The 16,717-nt window shown below is 39.9% G+C and overlaps 2 protein-coding genes and 1 long non-coding RNA gene across 10 annotated transcripts in view; 2 read left to right on the top strand and 1 right to left on the bottom strand.

The window, feature by feature from the left end:
• The first annotated feature begins 92 nt into the window (after positions 1–92).
• On the top strand, positions 93–4,736 carry LOC122414042 (sodium-independent sulfate anion transporter-like). 2 transcript variants are annotated; one of them, XM_043424835.1, is made up of 10 exons: positions 93–1,119; positions 1,253–1,500; positions 1,946–2,362; positions 2,558–2,906; positions 3,098–3,259; positions 3,438–3,578; positions 3,662–3,807; positions 3,907–4,071; positions 4,157–4,313; positions 4,403–4,736. In XM_043424835.1, coding segments are annotated over exons 1-10 (1,965 nt in total). In that variant the 5' UTR covers positions 93–1,118; the 3' UTR covers positions 4,582–4,736. The 2 variants fall into 2 exon arrangements, with proteins under 2 accessions (XP_043280770.1, XP_043280771.1); XM_043424836.1 differs by lacking the exons at positions 93–1,119; positions 1,253–1,500 and adding an exon at positions 1,515–1,674.
• On the bottom strand, positions 3,120–5,139 carry LOC122414046 (uncharacterized). 2 transcript variants are annotated; one of them, XR_006261691.1, is made up of 4 exons: positions 4,881–5,139; positions 3,932–4,552; positions 3,328–3,524; positions 3,120–3,256 (listed from the first exon to the last, which is right to left on the bottom strand). It is a non-coding gene; the product is annotated as an uncharacterized lncRNA (long non-coding RNA). The 2 variants fall into 2 exon arrangements; XR_006261692.1 differs by having other exon boundaries at positions 4,897–5,139.
• Positions 5,140–5,147: 8 nt separating this feature from the next.
• gw (trinucleotide repeat containing adaptor protein gawky) overlaps positions 5,148–16,717 on the top strand; it is a 34,097-nt gene continuing 22,527 nt past the window's right edge. For 3 of the 6 annotated variants that reach the window (XM_043424827.1, XM_043424831.1, XM_043424825.1), the window contains exons 1-3: positions 15,002–15,086; positions 15,878–16,000; positions 16,147–16,259. In XM_043424827.1, the coding sequence (XP_043280762.1) occupies positions 15,943–16,000; positions 16,147–16,259 (171 nt within the window). In that variant the 5' untranslated portion in view covers positions 15,002–15,086; positions 15,878–15,942. Of the gene's footprint in view, positions 5,284–13,217; positions 13,330–15,001; positions 15,087–15,745; positions 16,001–16,146; positions 16,260–16,717 lie in introns of those variants that run through there. The other 3 variants (XM_043424829.1, XM_043424828.1, XM_043424826.1) reach the window with 3 other exon arrangements.

Here is a 16,717-nt window from a genome sequence, read left to right as displayed (position 1 = left end):
GGTAGCGTGAGTTTAAATCGAGCCAATAAAACAATCAAGTACAGCTGAAATTACGATCGTTTGAGTCGCGAACGTTTCTTATCTGTTCTCACCAATGAGTTATTGCCCTCGTTTGCTCAGGCTTAGTGACGAAAAAAGTCGACATTTTTTTTAGCAAGAAGGACAGGAAAACAGTGTGACAATTTTTTCTGCCTCGCAATCAAACTCTACAAATTTTCATAAAAATACGTTTCATCAAACTCAACGAAAGAGAAATGTCGTTGTGACAGAAAAATAAAAATAATGCATTTCGCTCACGATATTGTAGCAAAATTTACGTCGATGTTGAAAAAAGACTCCGAATATCAATATATTTAAAAATTCGATCCACAAATCGAATAAATCAATATCCTTCTACGAATCATGCAAAAATTCATTTGATTGTATAACAAATAATTAATTGTTCAACTAGAAAACAAACCAATAACAAACCAATATGAAAGAATAATTACGAAAGAAAAAAAAATCGTTAAAAAAATCAATTTCTTTTTGCCCTCAAATGTTTAAGCGATAATTTCAAAAGGTCGCTATTTGAAATAGTCTAAAAAATACCTCTTTGTCCTATAAGCATTTCCGTTCGGTCAAATCCAAAGGAACTTGACCAGTTTTTGATTTGATTTTTTTCTTTCGTATTTAACGACCTTTATTAGATTTCATAAAGCTTCGCTTCTGTCAGTCGAACTATTGTACGTTGTTTTTGCCCGCGGCATAATTCGCTGCCACGGAAAATTTTATCTCGATATGTAAACGAGAAGTTTCACGGCGATATTTCAAGAACTTCACATTGTCTTTGGAATACTGTGAGATCGCTTCAATAATCACGAAAGACAGAGAGCACTCGGGGGATCTCCAGTTACGATTATTGCACGAAGAGATCGCACGAGCGAAGGTAGCCCGAAGGGCGCCGGAAAACAAAGATTTCGTATTTATTTGCGTATTGAAAAAAGTTAAGATAAAATAATAATTTCGATGATTTCTTCGTCGCCGTATATTTTCTTAACGATTTTCATATTATTCCTTTGAAAATTCACTCGAACCACGATACATTAAAGAAAAGATATAAAAGAGCGGAAAGAAGCAGTAAGTTTGAAACGTCGTCGGGAGTGATCATTTAATACATTCGCCAAATATTTAATTGACAAATAAACTATATTTTTGGTGACGAGGATTGCGCGCAGAATAAAATACATTGGAATATTATTTTAACGAGCAGTGTCGACGATCGCGATTGACAACGAAGAAACGACGAAACTCCGAGACGACGGAGCCGCCGAAGAGAAAATTCAAAAGAATATCAACGACCCACAAAAATGGCTGAGAAAATACCTACCCGTCATTCGCTGGCTGCCACAATATTCCAAATTTTATGCCATCTCCGATCTCATTGCTGGAATCACTCTTGGACTGACGATGATACCGCAGAGCATCGCATATGCTTCTCTCGCCGGCTTGACAGCACAGGTGAATCGACCTCTTTCTCTTAGTAGAAGGAAATTAATGTTTATCGAAATTCACCATCTCTCGACTCCATCGATGAAGAGTTAAACAATTGTGCACGGAAAAAATGATCACTGCAGATCCCTGCAGCTCTAGAAGCGCTCGGCATCTCTGAATTTTTGTCATTGTCACTGAGCAGTATGTAAATTTTTATAAAAATTCAATTTTCTTTATTAGATGATAAATTTAATTTTATACTCATACAGATTTAGATTTTGCTCGGTAGAAACTATAGAGGAATTGAAAAATGTTTGCAAGTTTCATTTTTTTAAAGTTTCGTCTCTCAAACATTATTTTCATGAATTCGAGTAAGGACGACCGATGTACGAAGAAAAATGTTTTACTCCGATCAAGTCGATTAATTGAACAATGGATTATCAAATTTTCTAATATTTTTGTTTGTTCGCAGTATGGATTGTACTCGTCGTTCATCGGTGGCTTTATTTACATTTTTTTCGGTACGATAAAAGAAGTTTCGATCGGTTCGACGTCTCTAATGGCACTAGTGACCATTTCTTACACGAGAGACATGCCGATCGATTTCGTAATTCTTCTGACTTTCGTAACCGGGCTCGTTCAACTTATAATGGGACTTTTGCATCTTGGATTCCTAGTCGATTTTATCTCCATGCCCGTTACCTCCGGTTTTACGTCGGCAACCTCGATGATTATCATAGTTTCACAGCTCCGTGGACTCTTCGGATTGAGTTACAAATCGGGAAACGTCGTTGACACGATAATCAAACTTTTCAAACATATCGGTGACATAAGAATGGCCGATACTGTTCTTGGCTTCGTTTGCATTGTGTTTCTGCTCTTCTTCAGAGTGAGTTTTAATTCATATTTTTTATGGTTTCTAGTCAGATTTGTCACGTAGTTTATTCGATTGAAGGAATTTAAAAAATGATTGGACAGAAGAAAAGAAAATATCTGAAAATAGACACTCTCGATGGACATTATTAGAAAGGAAAAACCTCGATAAATCCAATTAAAAAGACGATGAAAAATTCTCGCATTTCAGAAATTGAAGGATTTCGATTGTTCGCGTTTCAAAGGAAATTCGGGCGATCATAAAATCGGATTAATATTGGAAAAAACATTGTGGTTCTTGTCAATCGGTAGAAACGCCTTGGTTGTTTTTACAGCTTCGTTGATAGCCTTTCATTTACAAAACGATGTTGGATCAACGCCTTTCCTCACCGCTGGCAAAGTCCTATCGGGATTACCGAATTTGAGCTTACCAGCCTTTTCGGCTCAAGTCGGAAATCAGACTTATACTTTTGTCGACATGGCTCACCATTTGGGTTTTGGAATGATTGTCGTTCCACTCGTTGGGGTCTTGACTAATGTTGCGATTGCCAAAGCTTTCGGTAATTCATTTCTTTTACTTTTCCAAACTTTAGTCTACAAAAATTATCTCATTTTTTTGCTTTTACGAATTGATTTGAAAATAATTCGTAGTGATGGTTTGAGAGTGGAAAAAAACTTTGAAAAATTAATTTCATCAACATTTACAGATTTGTTTTCTCTCTGAAATTGATTCAGTATTTTCTCTTTTCAGTCCACGATGCCCCGGTCGAAGCCAGTCAAGAAATGTTGACACTGGGATTGTGCAACTTGGCTGGATGTTTAATATCATCGATGCCCACTTGCGGTGCTTTTACCCGCAGTGCAGTTAGCAGCGCGAGTGGAATTCAAACACCGCTTGCCGGACTTTACTCTGGTGAAGAAGACAATCATTTAAAATTTATAAAAACGAACAACGAGCATATTATTTATTGCAAAACGTACCTGAAAGTGAATCTTGTATTCTTTTTCGTTATAAATCTGTTTAAATGACTGAGATTTCATCACCTCGCTGTTATGATTGATGTTTAATTTTGAAAACAATTTAATTTCAGGCACTCTGGCGCTCTTGGCACTGAGTTTTTTAACTCCGTACTTTGGTTTTATTCCCAAAGCGTCCCTCGCAGCTGTCCTCATTTGTGCTGTGATATTTTTGGTGGATTTTAATATAATTAAGTTTTTGTGGAGCGGATCCAGTGAGTGAATGAAAAACGTTTATTTTCGTCAGTTTTTCCGTCCGTTTATTGAGGGTTTTCAAATCAATCATTGATTTTTGCAGAACGAGATGCTTTTACAGCGATTATTACATTCTTAGTGTGCATCATATTCGACGTGGAAATTGGTCTCTTCACTGGTACACTGTTGAACGCTCTATTTCTTTTGTATTTATCAGCAAGACCGAAGGTCGAAATATTGCACCGGAAAGTATGTCCAAACTCACTTTGAAATGCATTAAAGAAAGAGAAAAAAATTAGTAATTGGAAAAATTGATGAAAATTTGAAACTTTTTTTTACACTCGACAGACTATTTTAGGGGACAAATATTTACTGGTTAAACCAGAAATTGGATTGTTTTATCCAGCCATTGATTATCTCAGCACGAAGATAACGAAAGTTGCGAGTGAATTTGCAATTCCTGTTGTAGTGGATTTTGAGAGACTCCAAGGAATCGACTACACAGCAGTGAAAGTAACGAAATTGTATAATTAATTTGATGAACAAATGGAAAAAAAATTATATATAGTTTGTGGAATTATTTGTTTCTCTGCTTCAGGGAATTGAACGACTTTTGATTACGTTCGAAGGAAAGGAACAAAAAATATTTTTCATCAATGTTAGCTCGAATGTAAAATTGACAATTCAGAAATTGAGCAACAACCGCAAAAATTTTATGAGCATCGACAGTGAAGCTTCGCTTATCGATATTCTGGGTGAGTAAACGCTTCATTTTTCTTTATTCAAATGTGGTTGATTTTTTGCATTTACGGGACAAGAAATATGATGGAGAATCATGTTGCAGAATCTCAACTCACGAAATGCCCCACAGCTCCAATGATTGCTGTGTCGGATGAAAAAGGCAAGGAGTTTGAAAAAAAACATGAAACAATCGAGCTCAAAGGTTTGGATCCTCTGGAACACGAATCTCTTCTTCTTGACAAAGACAAAGATTCTGAAAATGTTAAAAACACGTCGACATAACGATAAATAAAGTATTATAGAGCAACGTTAATCATTCTTGAAGTGAAAACAAATGAGTGATAAATAACCTCAAAAATGATAGGACAATCTCAAAACCTGAAAATAATTTTTGAACAGGATTGAACTTTCTTTGTAATAAATCGAAGTTTTTTTTATTTATCATCGTAAAAAAATCTTATCCTATCCCTTATTATTAGATAATTCTACGAGTAAATCTACAAATTCAGAATTCACGTGAAATTGATCGAACATGAATGAAGAATCGTGTAAATTCAATTGTCGTAATTTTTGTTCCGTACATTTGTTAAAACTCACGTTTGCGGATACGGGATTATTGATTAATATTCAAAAACATTAAAACACTCATTATCAAACAATCGTATGGGTTTGGAATTCAGAAATTCGAATGGCATCTGACGATAGTGGCGCGAGCGTAGCAAGGATGGCCGCGGCACATGCGCGGGAAGGTTTTCGCACGCTGATGGATGTGCTCTCTCGCTCGTTCTTTCGAAACCGTAAAATTGAGCGCGAGCGCCATCAGGCGGTAACCTCTGAAAACTGCGTGCCAAGCAATGGAGGCTCATTTTCGATAAAATTCCGTGGCTGGTACGTAATGTGTTTTTGAGAGTGTTTAAAGTGGATTTTATCGTGTGATAGTGAGACTTTCCTCGACTGTGAACGCCGTTCAACGCATAGACGTAGGTGAGTTGATTAATAACAATGTTCTCTTGTCTATAAGCGTCTCGGTAAGGCATTACGGCGATGCACGATTCGGTGGGGCGATTGAAAAATATAAATATAACCTATATATGTGTGTGTATATATATATACATGCGCCGATGCGTAAAGTCGTAGAATCGTACAGAGGGCGGTCGGGACCGGAAAACACGCGTAAATAAAGCGTTTGTGTTAAGTACATATGTCGCGTGAAAAGATCAAATCCTTTTTGCGGTTACTACGTTTTATTTCCTCCGAAAGCGTCGATTACAACGCACGTGAACAACGATCGGGCAATGAATCGTATGCGAGAGTCGAAATTTTTTCGCAATGATTGCTGCCATATTGGCATCGTCGTAGTTGTAGCTATAGAGACAAGCGGTTGTAGCAAGAAAGAAAGATGTAAAAAAAAGAGATAGAAAGATTCACGCGTCGATAATTCCTCATGTGCGTTTCGTTACGCGCAGAGTTCGGTATACTTTCCAATTTCGAAGCTTTGTCCGAGTGTTGTTTTTTGTTTTTTACCGTTCGAATGTACTGTAAGAATAACGATGATGTCAAAGTTGGTTGGAATAAGTGTTAATCTACAAACACTGTTTCATCCTATTTTTGAACATGGAATCTATAAGACATTGCATAAACATATATAAATATGTGTTTATATATGAAGTGCAGGAGCGCGGCTCATTCAAAAGGGGGGTTAATCCGTGTTGTGTACGGTAAACGTTGGTCAGCGAATTGTTGCGTGTGCACACGGCCCTAAAGCTCGCGGACCCGACTCTTCGCGACGTTCGCTCGACTTGACTGTTTTTTTTTCATGCATTATAATTTATCCTTCGATGCACATTCTTCAGGCAAAATTTCCGTCGAGAATTCCACGCGACCGGTGTCGAGAACTCAATCGACAAAAGTACGAATAAATTCGAATAAAAATGATTTTTTTTTCGTTACGGTTGACGAGAGTTTTCCTTCACACATTTCTCAGCCCATCGGATTAGCTATGATTAATCAATCAGCGAAGATTGCAACTCAAACCTTTAGAGGACGTTTCGCTCTAGAATTTTGCACTCTAGCATCGTATTATGAGCCATGATTTTTCAGGCACCCCCAGTATATTGCTATCCGAGTATGAATATTACACTTTAACGGGATCGCAAATCGTTCGTTTTGCTGTCACTCAAAAAATGCTAACGGTACATGGACAGAAAAAATTCGAGTGCCCTTGACATTTGAATTGGCTCGCAGTAGCGGCGGCGAGAGGGCCGTTTAGTTTTAATTAATCGAACAGCTCCAAACTTCTGAATCAATTTTGCTAACGCGAAAAACAATAAACTTTTCATAAATGACCTAAAATCCTGTCTGACACTTATTTGATCGATTGAATAAAAATTAGTGAAAATTACGGGCACAGAATGAGGAACAAAGATTCGTAGTTCACGGGATATAAATGCACGTACGAATCTATATTTACATGTGCGATACCAAACTATGTATGTGGATATTATTACGTTTTATTCTATGTACATATGCATATATAAAATACACATATATGCATTGTGGGAGTGTCTCAGGAATGTGGTCACGCTGCCTGCGTTTACTTCTCTTTTCTCGTTTCGTGTTTCTCGCGAAATCTCCGAGTTCGAGTTGCAGCAAGCACTAGCAGCGCTCTCTCGTACTTGAATCCCCGGTTCCGTGCGCTTGGCGGGAAAAATCGTTCCTCGTTACAATTCGACTGAAAAGTCGTTAAAAATAATGACAACTTTGGAACGAGGTTGTTTATTTCCATCGTTTTAATTATGCAAAAAGCTTTTGTGCGTCACAGAAATTCTTCTAGTCTCTTGGTTGATTATGAAATGTGAGCAACCCTCGAGGGCGGCGGGGGTGCGGTCCAAAGCCTTGACCTTCCACGAAAAATCTCATTTCAGATAAGCTCTGTGACAATAATGAAATTTTCTACTCGAGTATCTCGAAAAAACCGGAAGGTTGTTTGTCACGCTCATAGATCATGATAATTGAATGGTAAAAATCAGTGGATCTGTGACTCGAGCGATCGGAGCTCGTAAATTAGCGAATGAATCGTATTAAGGTGCGTGGACAGGGCGAGAGTAGTGCGGTCGAGTTATAATCGCATATTTTCACGCATCGTTGATCGGCGGATATATTCAAGCGCGTCCAAAAGCACGGGCTCTCGCTGCCAGAAGTACAAAGTAGCATGCACATGAAAAATAAAAAATTCTACACAGTATATGTGTATTATAGTAAATAGATATATATATAAAAACACACATGAACACATGCTCATAAGCTCCGGTTTCGTAATAAACATATACCGGTATAAAGTAGCTGGAAAAGGGGGGGGGGGGGTCGACCTTGCCCCGCAACTGGTCGACTGCTTGTTGCCAAGCTACATCGGTATACATAGGTACACTTTTTTTTTCATACCGTCACTATATTTATACATACATTGGTACGAATACAGTCTCACCGAAGTATGCTGCGTCCTCGTGAGACGTTTATACATAGAAAAGAACGCAGCGATACAAACGAATTGAAGTTTATGTATGCGGATGTACAGGGTGTCCGGAAAGTGGCAGCCGATATCGATCGGTTGATTAGCTATTGCAATTCTGAAGCGAAAAGTTCTCAGCCGTTTTTCTCTCCGATGCGTTAGTAGCGAAATATTCATTGATTAGTGAAAATTAATCTGCGGTATGTACAGGGTGTCCGAAAAGTGACAGCCCAGATTGGCAGGATCACCAGAAAACGTTATTCCGAAACGAAAAGTCCTCAGCCGTTTCTCTCTCCGACGCACCGGTAGTGAAATATTGACGGATATCGGCGATAGTTGAGTCTGCGATATACAGGGTGTCCGAAAAGTGACAGCCCAGATTGGCAGGATCAGCAGATAACGTTATTCCGAAACGAAAAGTCCTCAGCCGTTTCTCTCTCCGACGCACCGGCAGTGAAATATTGACGGATATCGGCGATAGCCGAGTCTGCGATATACAGGGTGTCCGGGAAGTGACAGCTGATATTCACAGGGTGATTAGGTACCGCGATTCTGGAACGAAAAGTCCTTAGCCGTTTTTCTCTACGACGCACCAGTAGTGAAATATTGACAAATCAGCAGTAGCTGAATCCGAGATATACAGGGTGTCCGAAAAGTGACAGCTGATATTAAGAGACTAGTTGGATGTTGCGATTCCGAATCGAAAAGTCCTCGGTCACTTTGATCTCCGACGCCCGCGTAATGAGATATCGATTGATCAGTGATGGACCATTCGACGAAAGATGCAGAATAAGAATTTTCATCTGCAGCTTTTCTGTTGCCTGGCATTAACTGATTCTTATTGGTAAGAAAAATGGCCGAACTCCTCCTGAAAATCCTTTTCAGAATTTACCAAAACCAAAGCACCGGTTAACCCCCAAATTCGGGGGCAACTCCAGTTCCTTCCTCATATTGTAGCATGAATTTATACACTTGTATTCGAGCAGTTAACACGTTATGTACATATGTAAATAGGAGCTTTGCACTATATGTACAGTACACACGAGACGAAGAAGTTGGCCGTGGATGTACGAGATTAAAAAGGCCGGGGGGAGGAATTGTACATGTTACGCGAAAGCTTTGCTATACTTGTATACGTGAAGTTTACGTGCGCACGTCACTTCGAGTCTCGACTTTACCAATACTAATACACATGAAAAACACTTGCAACTCACAGATACGAGACAAAACTACAGCCACGATCTCATTCGCTCTCTCGCCCTCCTCTCCCTTTCTCCATCTCTATCTTTGTATTTTGCGACGCACGAGCAGCGAGGCGCAATTCCGCGACCCCAAGAGCTTCGAGTTTACCTGATTTGTGTCTATCTCGGGTAGAGTATTTTGCACGTGAAAAATAGTGCGCTGCTAAACCGGCTATTGACGATGACGATTCCTTCGATAATATGAGTCGCACGATGCTTCGTAACGGATAATGAATATAATTGATTAAATTGCACGCTACAAATCACTTCTCGGTTTCTCGAGTGATGACAGCGCTCGGAAAGTTACTAAACAGCCGCATGCTCGCTGCTACGTTTCCCCGCTGCTGTGCCATTTTTCTCCCATCTCATTTTAGGGTTTTGAAGGATTTTGTCTGTGTTCAGAATCTCCTTGCACACTTGTGGGCCCTCCTTTACAGGCTCATTTAGAAGTTCGCACGAATAACAGTACCCCTTAAAAGATGAAAAGATTCTGATCGGCCTGGCGCTCGAAAATTGTTTCCCAGAACAGGTTTTTTCTTCTATTTTTAAACTCAAAGGAGTCGCAGAAAAAAGAACGGAGCGATGCTCGCGATGCGTGTCCCTATCGATCGCGTGACACTGCGCTCGCTCTTGTGTGTGCGGTGCTATATTCCATATACGCTTATTCCCACTCGAGTCGGGACGTGCTTCCACCGGGAGAGAACTTTGCACTTCGGAGCAAGTGCACATTGAAAGCGCCCGGGCTGAGCTCCTCGAAAGTATATAAACTGCTCCGAGTACTCGATGTTCGCAACGTCGAAATTTCACGCGGAGGAGAATAAATCTTGAAAGTCTGGAAAAAACGTCCTCAGCCATTTTTCTTCACTTGAATTTATCGCTCAGCGTGCATAAATTATTGAATATCGTCCGATATTTTCACGTTGCAAATTCATGTCGATCCTCATCGATCCTTCGATGAACACTGCGTCCCAAGGAACAACGACGAATAACGTTTTTCTATGGAATTTCACCATTCAGCAAGCCCTCGACCGAAAGCCCGATTTTTAAGACACCCCGTATATCCACAGTCCGCATGTACATGATCCCACCAATGGCAACGAAGTTGCAAACGATTTGATCGATATAGGGTAACATACGAGCTGCACGGACTGAACTGTGCACTCCCTTTACCGACTTCCGCTTCGTTTTTCCCTCTTTCTCTCTCTCTCTCTCTCTCTCTCTCTCTCTCTCTCTCTCTCTCTCTCTCTCTCTCTCTCTCTCTCTCTCTCTCTCTCTCTCTCTCTCTCTCTCTCTCCTCTCTCCTCTCTCTCTCTCTCTCTCTCTCTCTCTCTCTCTCTCTCTCTCTCTCCGTCGTTGCGTAACTTCCGTGAAAACATTGCGTTGTCGTTGCAAGACCGAAAGAGCGGCGATAGCTATTTGGTCTCCGAACAAAAAAATGATGAACCGCATGTTTTATTAATTGTTTTTTATGAATGTTTATTTATAGGGTTGTGAGAGTTTAAACGCTGCCCGTGCACGGAGCTTGACAATTATTATCCCATCACCGAAAGGTCAAGGTCGCGCAATACAAAATGCCCCATACCGGCTACGCAATGCCTGCGACACATAAATGTAACGTCACACTCTCGATCCCCCATCGAGCAATTAACGTTCCCTCCGTTAGATCTAGTTGGCCGAACCGCTAATTGATAGCTAATAAATACACGCGACCATTCAATAATGGAGGACGCGTTTTGCGCTCAAATTGCTGCAGCAATGAAAATTGCCTTGCATCTTTTTATCTTCGTCAATTATCACAGAAAAGATTTTTAGAGAATCTTGGACGCCGTGATCGAGAAGCTGAAGCTTTACAATCGATTAAATTGATGAGTTTTTTTATTTATGTATTTTCGTGTCAACTTCTCGATGCGGAATCCCTCCGATTACCATTTCGAAGTTTTGTGTCATTGTTTTTCTAAACACAATCGTCAATGTGACCGGGCTACAAAAAAACGGTTGGACAACGACATAGATAGTTTTGGATTCGACAAAAACGAATTGGGTGCAGAGTAACTTACGGATCAAAGCATTGCGCTGGAAATAGTGTGGGCGCGAGCTTCGTAAAAAGGCATTATTACGGGGATCGGAAGAGGTGATGAGGTAATGTTGTGGAAAATGGAGCGTAGATGGAAGGTGAGACAAACGAGAAAAAATATGAGGTTGTGCCCGGGCTTTAAAGAGGTGAGGCGCCATTCGTTGTGTGTTTTTCTTCAACAACCGTTGTCGTGCGTAATTGAGAGAGAGAGAGAGAGAGAACAGTTTTTTTAAAACTATGAAACAAGAGCACGATTGAGAGCGAGGTAAAGAAACGAAGAGATAAGTTACGCTCTGTATTCCATAATGCTTGCTCACGTATTTTCTTCGATTTGAACCTATTTTTCGAATGAAAACTAAAAAAATAACCTCAACGGTATTTATTCCTCAATTTAAAATGATCGAATGTTTCTCGTTTCGAAAAAAATGATGATTTTTAGTGCCATGTATTTTGAGTCGCTCCCGATTGGGACACTCGAAAGCTCGAGCGAACGAGATTGAAAAACGCGAGGCCGAGGGGGGGAGAGTGCAAAATGTTGAGAAAAAAAGAAGTACTGAGTATGCATTATGGCTTCGAATCGAAGAAAAACCGCGAGCGGCGTTAGTGTCGCGGAGAGTTGTAGGGTAGAAGAGCGCCGGAGAGAACAGCGGCGTCGCGATGTCGTCGGTACAGTACGTCGACGACTAGACCCGCTCAACACGTACGTTGCTATATAGCTCTCTCAGATCAATAATTTCCGATATGGTCTTGAACGGAGCCCCGAGAGCTCCAGAGCTCACTGCGATCGCGAGGAGATTCTGTTCCTTACCACTCTTTAATACATGCGTACAAACCTCAATATCGAACACGCACACAACAGAATAATAAGACTTGGGGAGGATTTTGAAAAAGCTTTGGAAGTTCGCCGAGCGGTAGACTCACGAAATAAATCGTTATTCCTTTCTTCGGATATTTGATGAAATGGGTTTTTATCGAGGTGAAAATTGAAAGCGATGGAAAGCCCATAAAAATACGATTTTACGACCTAACCTACAAATTTTACGATCAGGTGTCTCATCCCGCTGGTGTGGCTGTCTTCTTTATCATTGGAGCTTTGTCAATACCTATATATATATTTGAAATTTTATCCTGAATCCATAAAATATTTCAAATGGGGTATAATAAAATGGTGGAATTACATATTTAAAAAAGCCTTCATATCTCGTTCGCAATTTGTTCGATTCTTTTCCAATACAACGTGAAGTTATCGACTTATTTGCAGCGTTGAAAGTTATGCGTGCAAGTTTCATATTTTCTTTCATCCGTAGCAATGTACTACGAGCTAGTTCATGGTGCAAAAAATCTGATAAATGTAGGTTAAAGAATTTCGAAATTCGTGGCAACTATCAATTGTTTCGCGGGCAATAAACTTAAGTGTCGTGGAATATCTTCAAGCCGGTTACCAATTATCGAGCGCCGTATAGTTTACATTTTCGAACCTCGGATAAACGTCCGTTCTCAAGACCGACTGTTTTCAAAAATCATAAAACCTGACAGAAGTATTGAAATAATCGATGCCAAAGTACCGGCTAATTTATGCCATGGATTCTGTTCGAAAAACGTTTCTCAAAATGTCGGTGCACTATTTACAGAAAATTTGTTAAAATTGACAGAATAAAAAAAGAATGCTGAAACTTGAGACAACTCTGATTTTCGTTATAAATAATAAAACAAGTTGCTCATTTTTAAGTCAAAAGTTTCGACTCAAGTTTGAGGTTGGTTAAATTATCGAGACTGCACGTAATAATCTAATCCCTGAGAGGGTCGAGAACGAATGAAGAGACGTGAACGTGGCAGAGCACCGACGACGTCGACGTCGGTGCGCCAATCTCCCCCTCCCACTCGCCCTTCTTCCGTTACAACAAAAAGCAAGTGCGACGGTGCTGCCACTCACTGCTTCTTGCGCGTTCGTGCTCGTACTATAATACGATACGAGGTTTGCAAGAGAGAAAGAGGGTGAGAGAGACGGGAAAAGAGAATGAGAGAGATAGCGATGAGCGCCGTGGACGATGATGGGCTAACGGCGAGAAAGAGAGAGAGAGGGGAGGAGGAACGCTCGCGAGAATAGCACACCACAGTGAGGCTAGCGCGCGAGCGTACGCTTCGCCTATTCCGCGCTAGCGAAATAGCTCCGTACAGACTGTCCGTGTTCTTCGAGGGCTCGAAGCGTAAGTTTTCCTGTGTTCCATCTGGCCCATTTTATTGTTTGTCTAACGGGAAAACGGAAGCCATCAGTATTCAGAATCTAAAAGAATCTCTTCGGAAAAGAGCAAAATAAGCGAAAAGCCGAGTCAGAAAAAAACGAACAGTGTGTGGTGTACGCGCGCGCATATAGGGACGGCAAAGGAAAAAGACGTCTTCGAGAATCCCGCGTCGTTCATTCCCAAACGGTGTAACGTTACTCCCAAGTTTTCCGTCGTTTTTTCTCACTCTTTCGAATGGCAAGAGGACTCGGTTCCTGCTGCAATAGAAATCTCGAGCAACGCGAACGAAGAGAGGAGTTTTTTGAAAAATTCAAATAAATATTCGAGGATTGCGGAGTTCCTTCGAAACCAGTCTTCCGATATACCTAATATTACTTCAGCAATTTCCTCTTTCTCTATTTTTTTCCTTTTTCATTTATTTACTTGACACTCTTCGATTTCTCGTCTCTCTCACGCGAGCACCGTTCGGCAACGTAATGAGCGACGCGGTTGCAGGAACACAATGTTGTGTCCCCTCCATTAAACATCGTACGATTAATAGTGAAATAGTTTTAAAATATACTAGATATATATGCCTATATACGTAACGGTCGTGCGTGCGAGCGTGTACGTGTGTGCATGTGTATGTGCGCGTGTAAAAGTCGAAACTGCGACGAATAATAAACCTTGTCCGTGTTTGGTTCGAGGATCGGGTTTTTTTAGCATCCCACGAATGCACAACGCGCGCCTTGATTATCTAACTCTTCTCTATACCTTTCTGTTTGAATTGAATTCTGTTTTACCAAGCTCCGTTCTCTTTTCTTTTTGTTTCTTGCAAATACTATGCGTCCGTATGAACCTGTCTGTTCCGGCAAAAATGGCGCAAGGGAAAGGCCGATCTGGGGTTTTTATTTGTAACTCCGAATATATCTATGATTCTCCGTTGTCCCTTATTGTACGCAACAGATTTTTATTTCTGTTCAATGCGAGTCTCTTTTTCTCTAATGCGTATATTTTTATGTATAAAAATATACATTTTTTCCTCTTCATGTGACATGCATACGGCTGCGAAACTGAGAGATAGAGAGAAACCCACCGGGCGAGAGCCTCGATTGCGCGATAAATCTGCTCGTGCGATCATCGTGGCCCGATTCCGTTACATTTTTTGCCTCTCTTTCAATCTTATTTTTTTTTTCTTAATGCCGCTTCTACTCCGTTCGCGCTCCTATGTGTTCTGCAGCTCCAAATCGTGTTGGCTGACCTTTCGAAATACCTAAACGCGCGTAACGAAGCACGAGAAGATCGTACGACCGAGGAGGGGGTGAAAGGGGGCGCGACGATCGCGAACTAACGTATATGTAAAAGTGTACGAAACGGTGAAGCTTCGTAAATATGTACGAAGAGAGGAATTTACGTTTTCTCCGTTGAAATAGCATGCTTGCCATGCAAATGTTACTCACATATATAGTTGTGTGTTTCTGTTTTTCTATACATAGCTGCAATTTACTATAAAGTTACCACTGAGATAAAAAACGAGTATATACGTGTTCGTAAACGTTCCGGCGACTTTGCCATTCATTTCCCCCACTCGAACCTTTTTTCTCCCTTTTGTTGGTTATGTGCGCGCACATTTACGGGTCGGATGGAATCTTTCCAATGTATAGGAAGTTGTCCATTGCATAATCATCTCGAATGATTCACAGTTTGGAGACGTAGGAAAGAATTATGTTTAACGTTCTTAAGTATGTTATTTCCTTCTCCTCACACTCGTCTTGTTAATCAAAATTTCGAATTACTGTTGCGCGGTTTTTACCGGTCGAGAGTATGAACACGTAAACATCCATTAATATATTTTCTTGCAATTCCGGAATTCGAAAATCCCCTTGCAACCAGATAATCTCTGGAAAGACAATTTTATCTGGTTCATCTTTTTTCTCGATACCATCTTCCAGATTATTACTGCAGCCTGTGTTTCACTTTTTCTTCAACATTGCCTTTCATAAACGTGTCCAAATTATCGGGTACTAACACTCAGACCTAACCACTCCTTGCGCGTATGAACTTTTTCTAAAGCTTTTTCGGTCTTCAAATGATAGAACACGCATAGGAAATAGATATTGTCATTACTCAGAGGAATTCCTCCATTTGTGGTTTCATCATCGAATATTACTTCTTTTTGCGACATGAAAACCTGATTGGGAACTTGTATTCGTTTCAAATAACTGCACAGTGTCGGACTTGTATGAAATTTTGAACATCTGAAGAGATTTTGTTCAGTTCTGAGAAAATTTTCTGTGACTTTTAATGCAGTCACCAAAAATTCACCTTGCAATGTGGGTTGGACTGAAATTTGGAGCAATGTATCGTGCATCAATGTCCATCGATTCTTGATTCGGGTTGTAAATTTTTCTTGATCTACGCCACTCATTTTATAAGTATCTGCAGACCGCTGATAACATACCTCCGATCAAAATGAAAAAAAGGTCTTTGAGATACCGGATTATGATGATTCGAATGTAATTCTAATTTACAGTCGAATTTCTGCAATTGTGTGTTCTTTTGAAATTGAAAATTGACTGAGAACGAAAGAATTAATGGATGAAAAAGATGCTGTCGAGAGAACGACAAGAGAATGAATTTTGTAGATTGGTTTCAAGTAAGAAAAAGATTTTTTTCTATCAACAAAACGGGTTTTTTGTCAATTGTTATTGAAGCCATGCTCATTTTCCTATTAATCTACCGTAAGAAAAAGATTTTGACAGCCGATGAAAGAAAATAATCTATGAATTAATAAATTTTCAGATCTTGGTTTCTATGCATTGCCTGCCAAAGAAGAACTGAGCCCAATGTTTCCACACAATTCTAGTTCACATGAGATTTCTACCGAAACAAATGCCTTCGTACAAAATTCCAAGGTAAGCATACTTTACGAAACTGAACTAAAAAAAATGATCGATTATTGCTCGTTGCTTCGTTCTTCAGGGACATTTTTTTGATTATCTCTATTGGTTAACGTTCAGAAATCCTAGTATTATTGAAGACTCATTCGAAAATTGACAAGTGTCACTTGGTGATCAAAAAAACTTTGTTCATTCCTACATAAATTGATGTTGCAGATTGAAATCTTCTGGATATCCTAATTATTCAATACTCGAAGACACATTACACAAAATATTAAGAATATATGGAACTATTAACTGGAAGAAACTGTTTTAATTATTAGAAATCCATAGCTGAGCAGAGACTCCTTCAAGGGTGTCCAAAGCAAAGTGATTTGATTTTGAAATATTTTTTCAAAGAATTTTGTAGAATTTCTATGAAAAACTTTTTAATTTTAAAAGAAGATTTGGACCGTTTTCAACCCCATTGTAGG

The sequence above is a fragment of the Venturia canescens genome, chromosome 7, assembly GCF_019457755.1.
Source record: "Venturia canescens isolate UGA chromosome 7, ASM1945775v1, whole genome shotgun sequence".
Lineage (NCBI taxonomy): Eukaryota > Metazoa > Arthropoda > Insecta > Hymenoptera > Ichneumonidae > Venturia > Venturia canescens.
The sequence above is the reverse complement of the archived record's forward strand: the minus strand, read 5'-3'. Positions and strand labels throughout refer to the sequence as shown.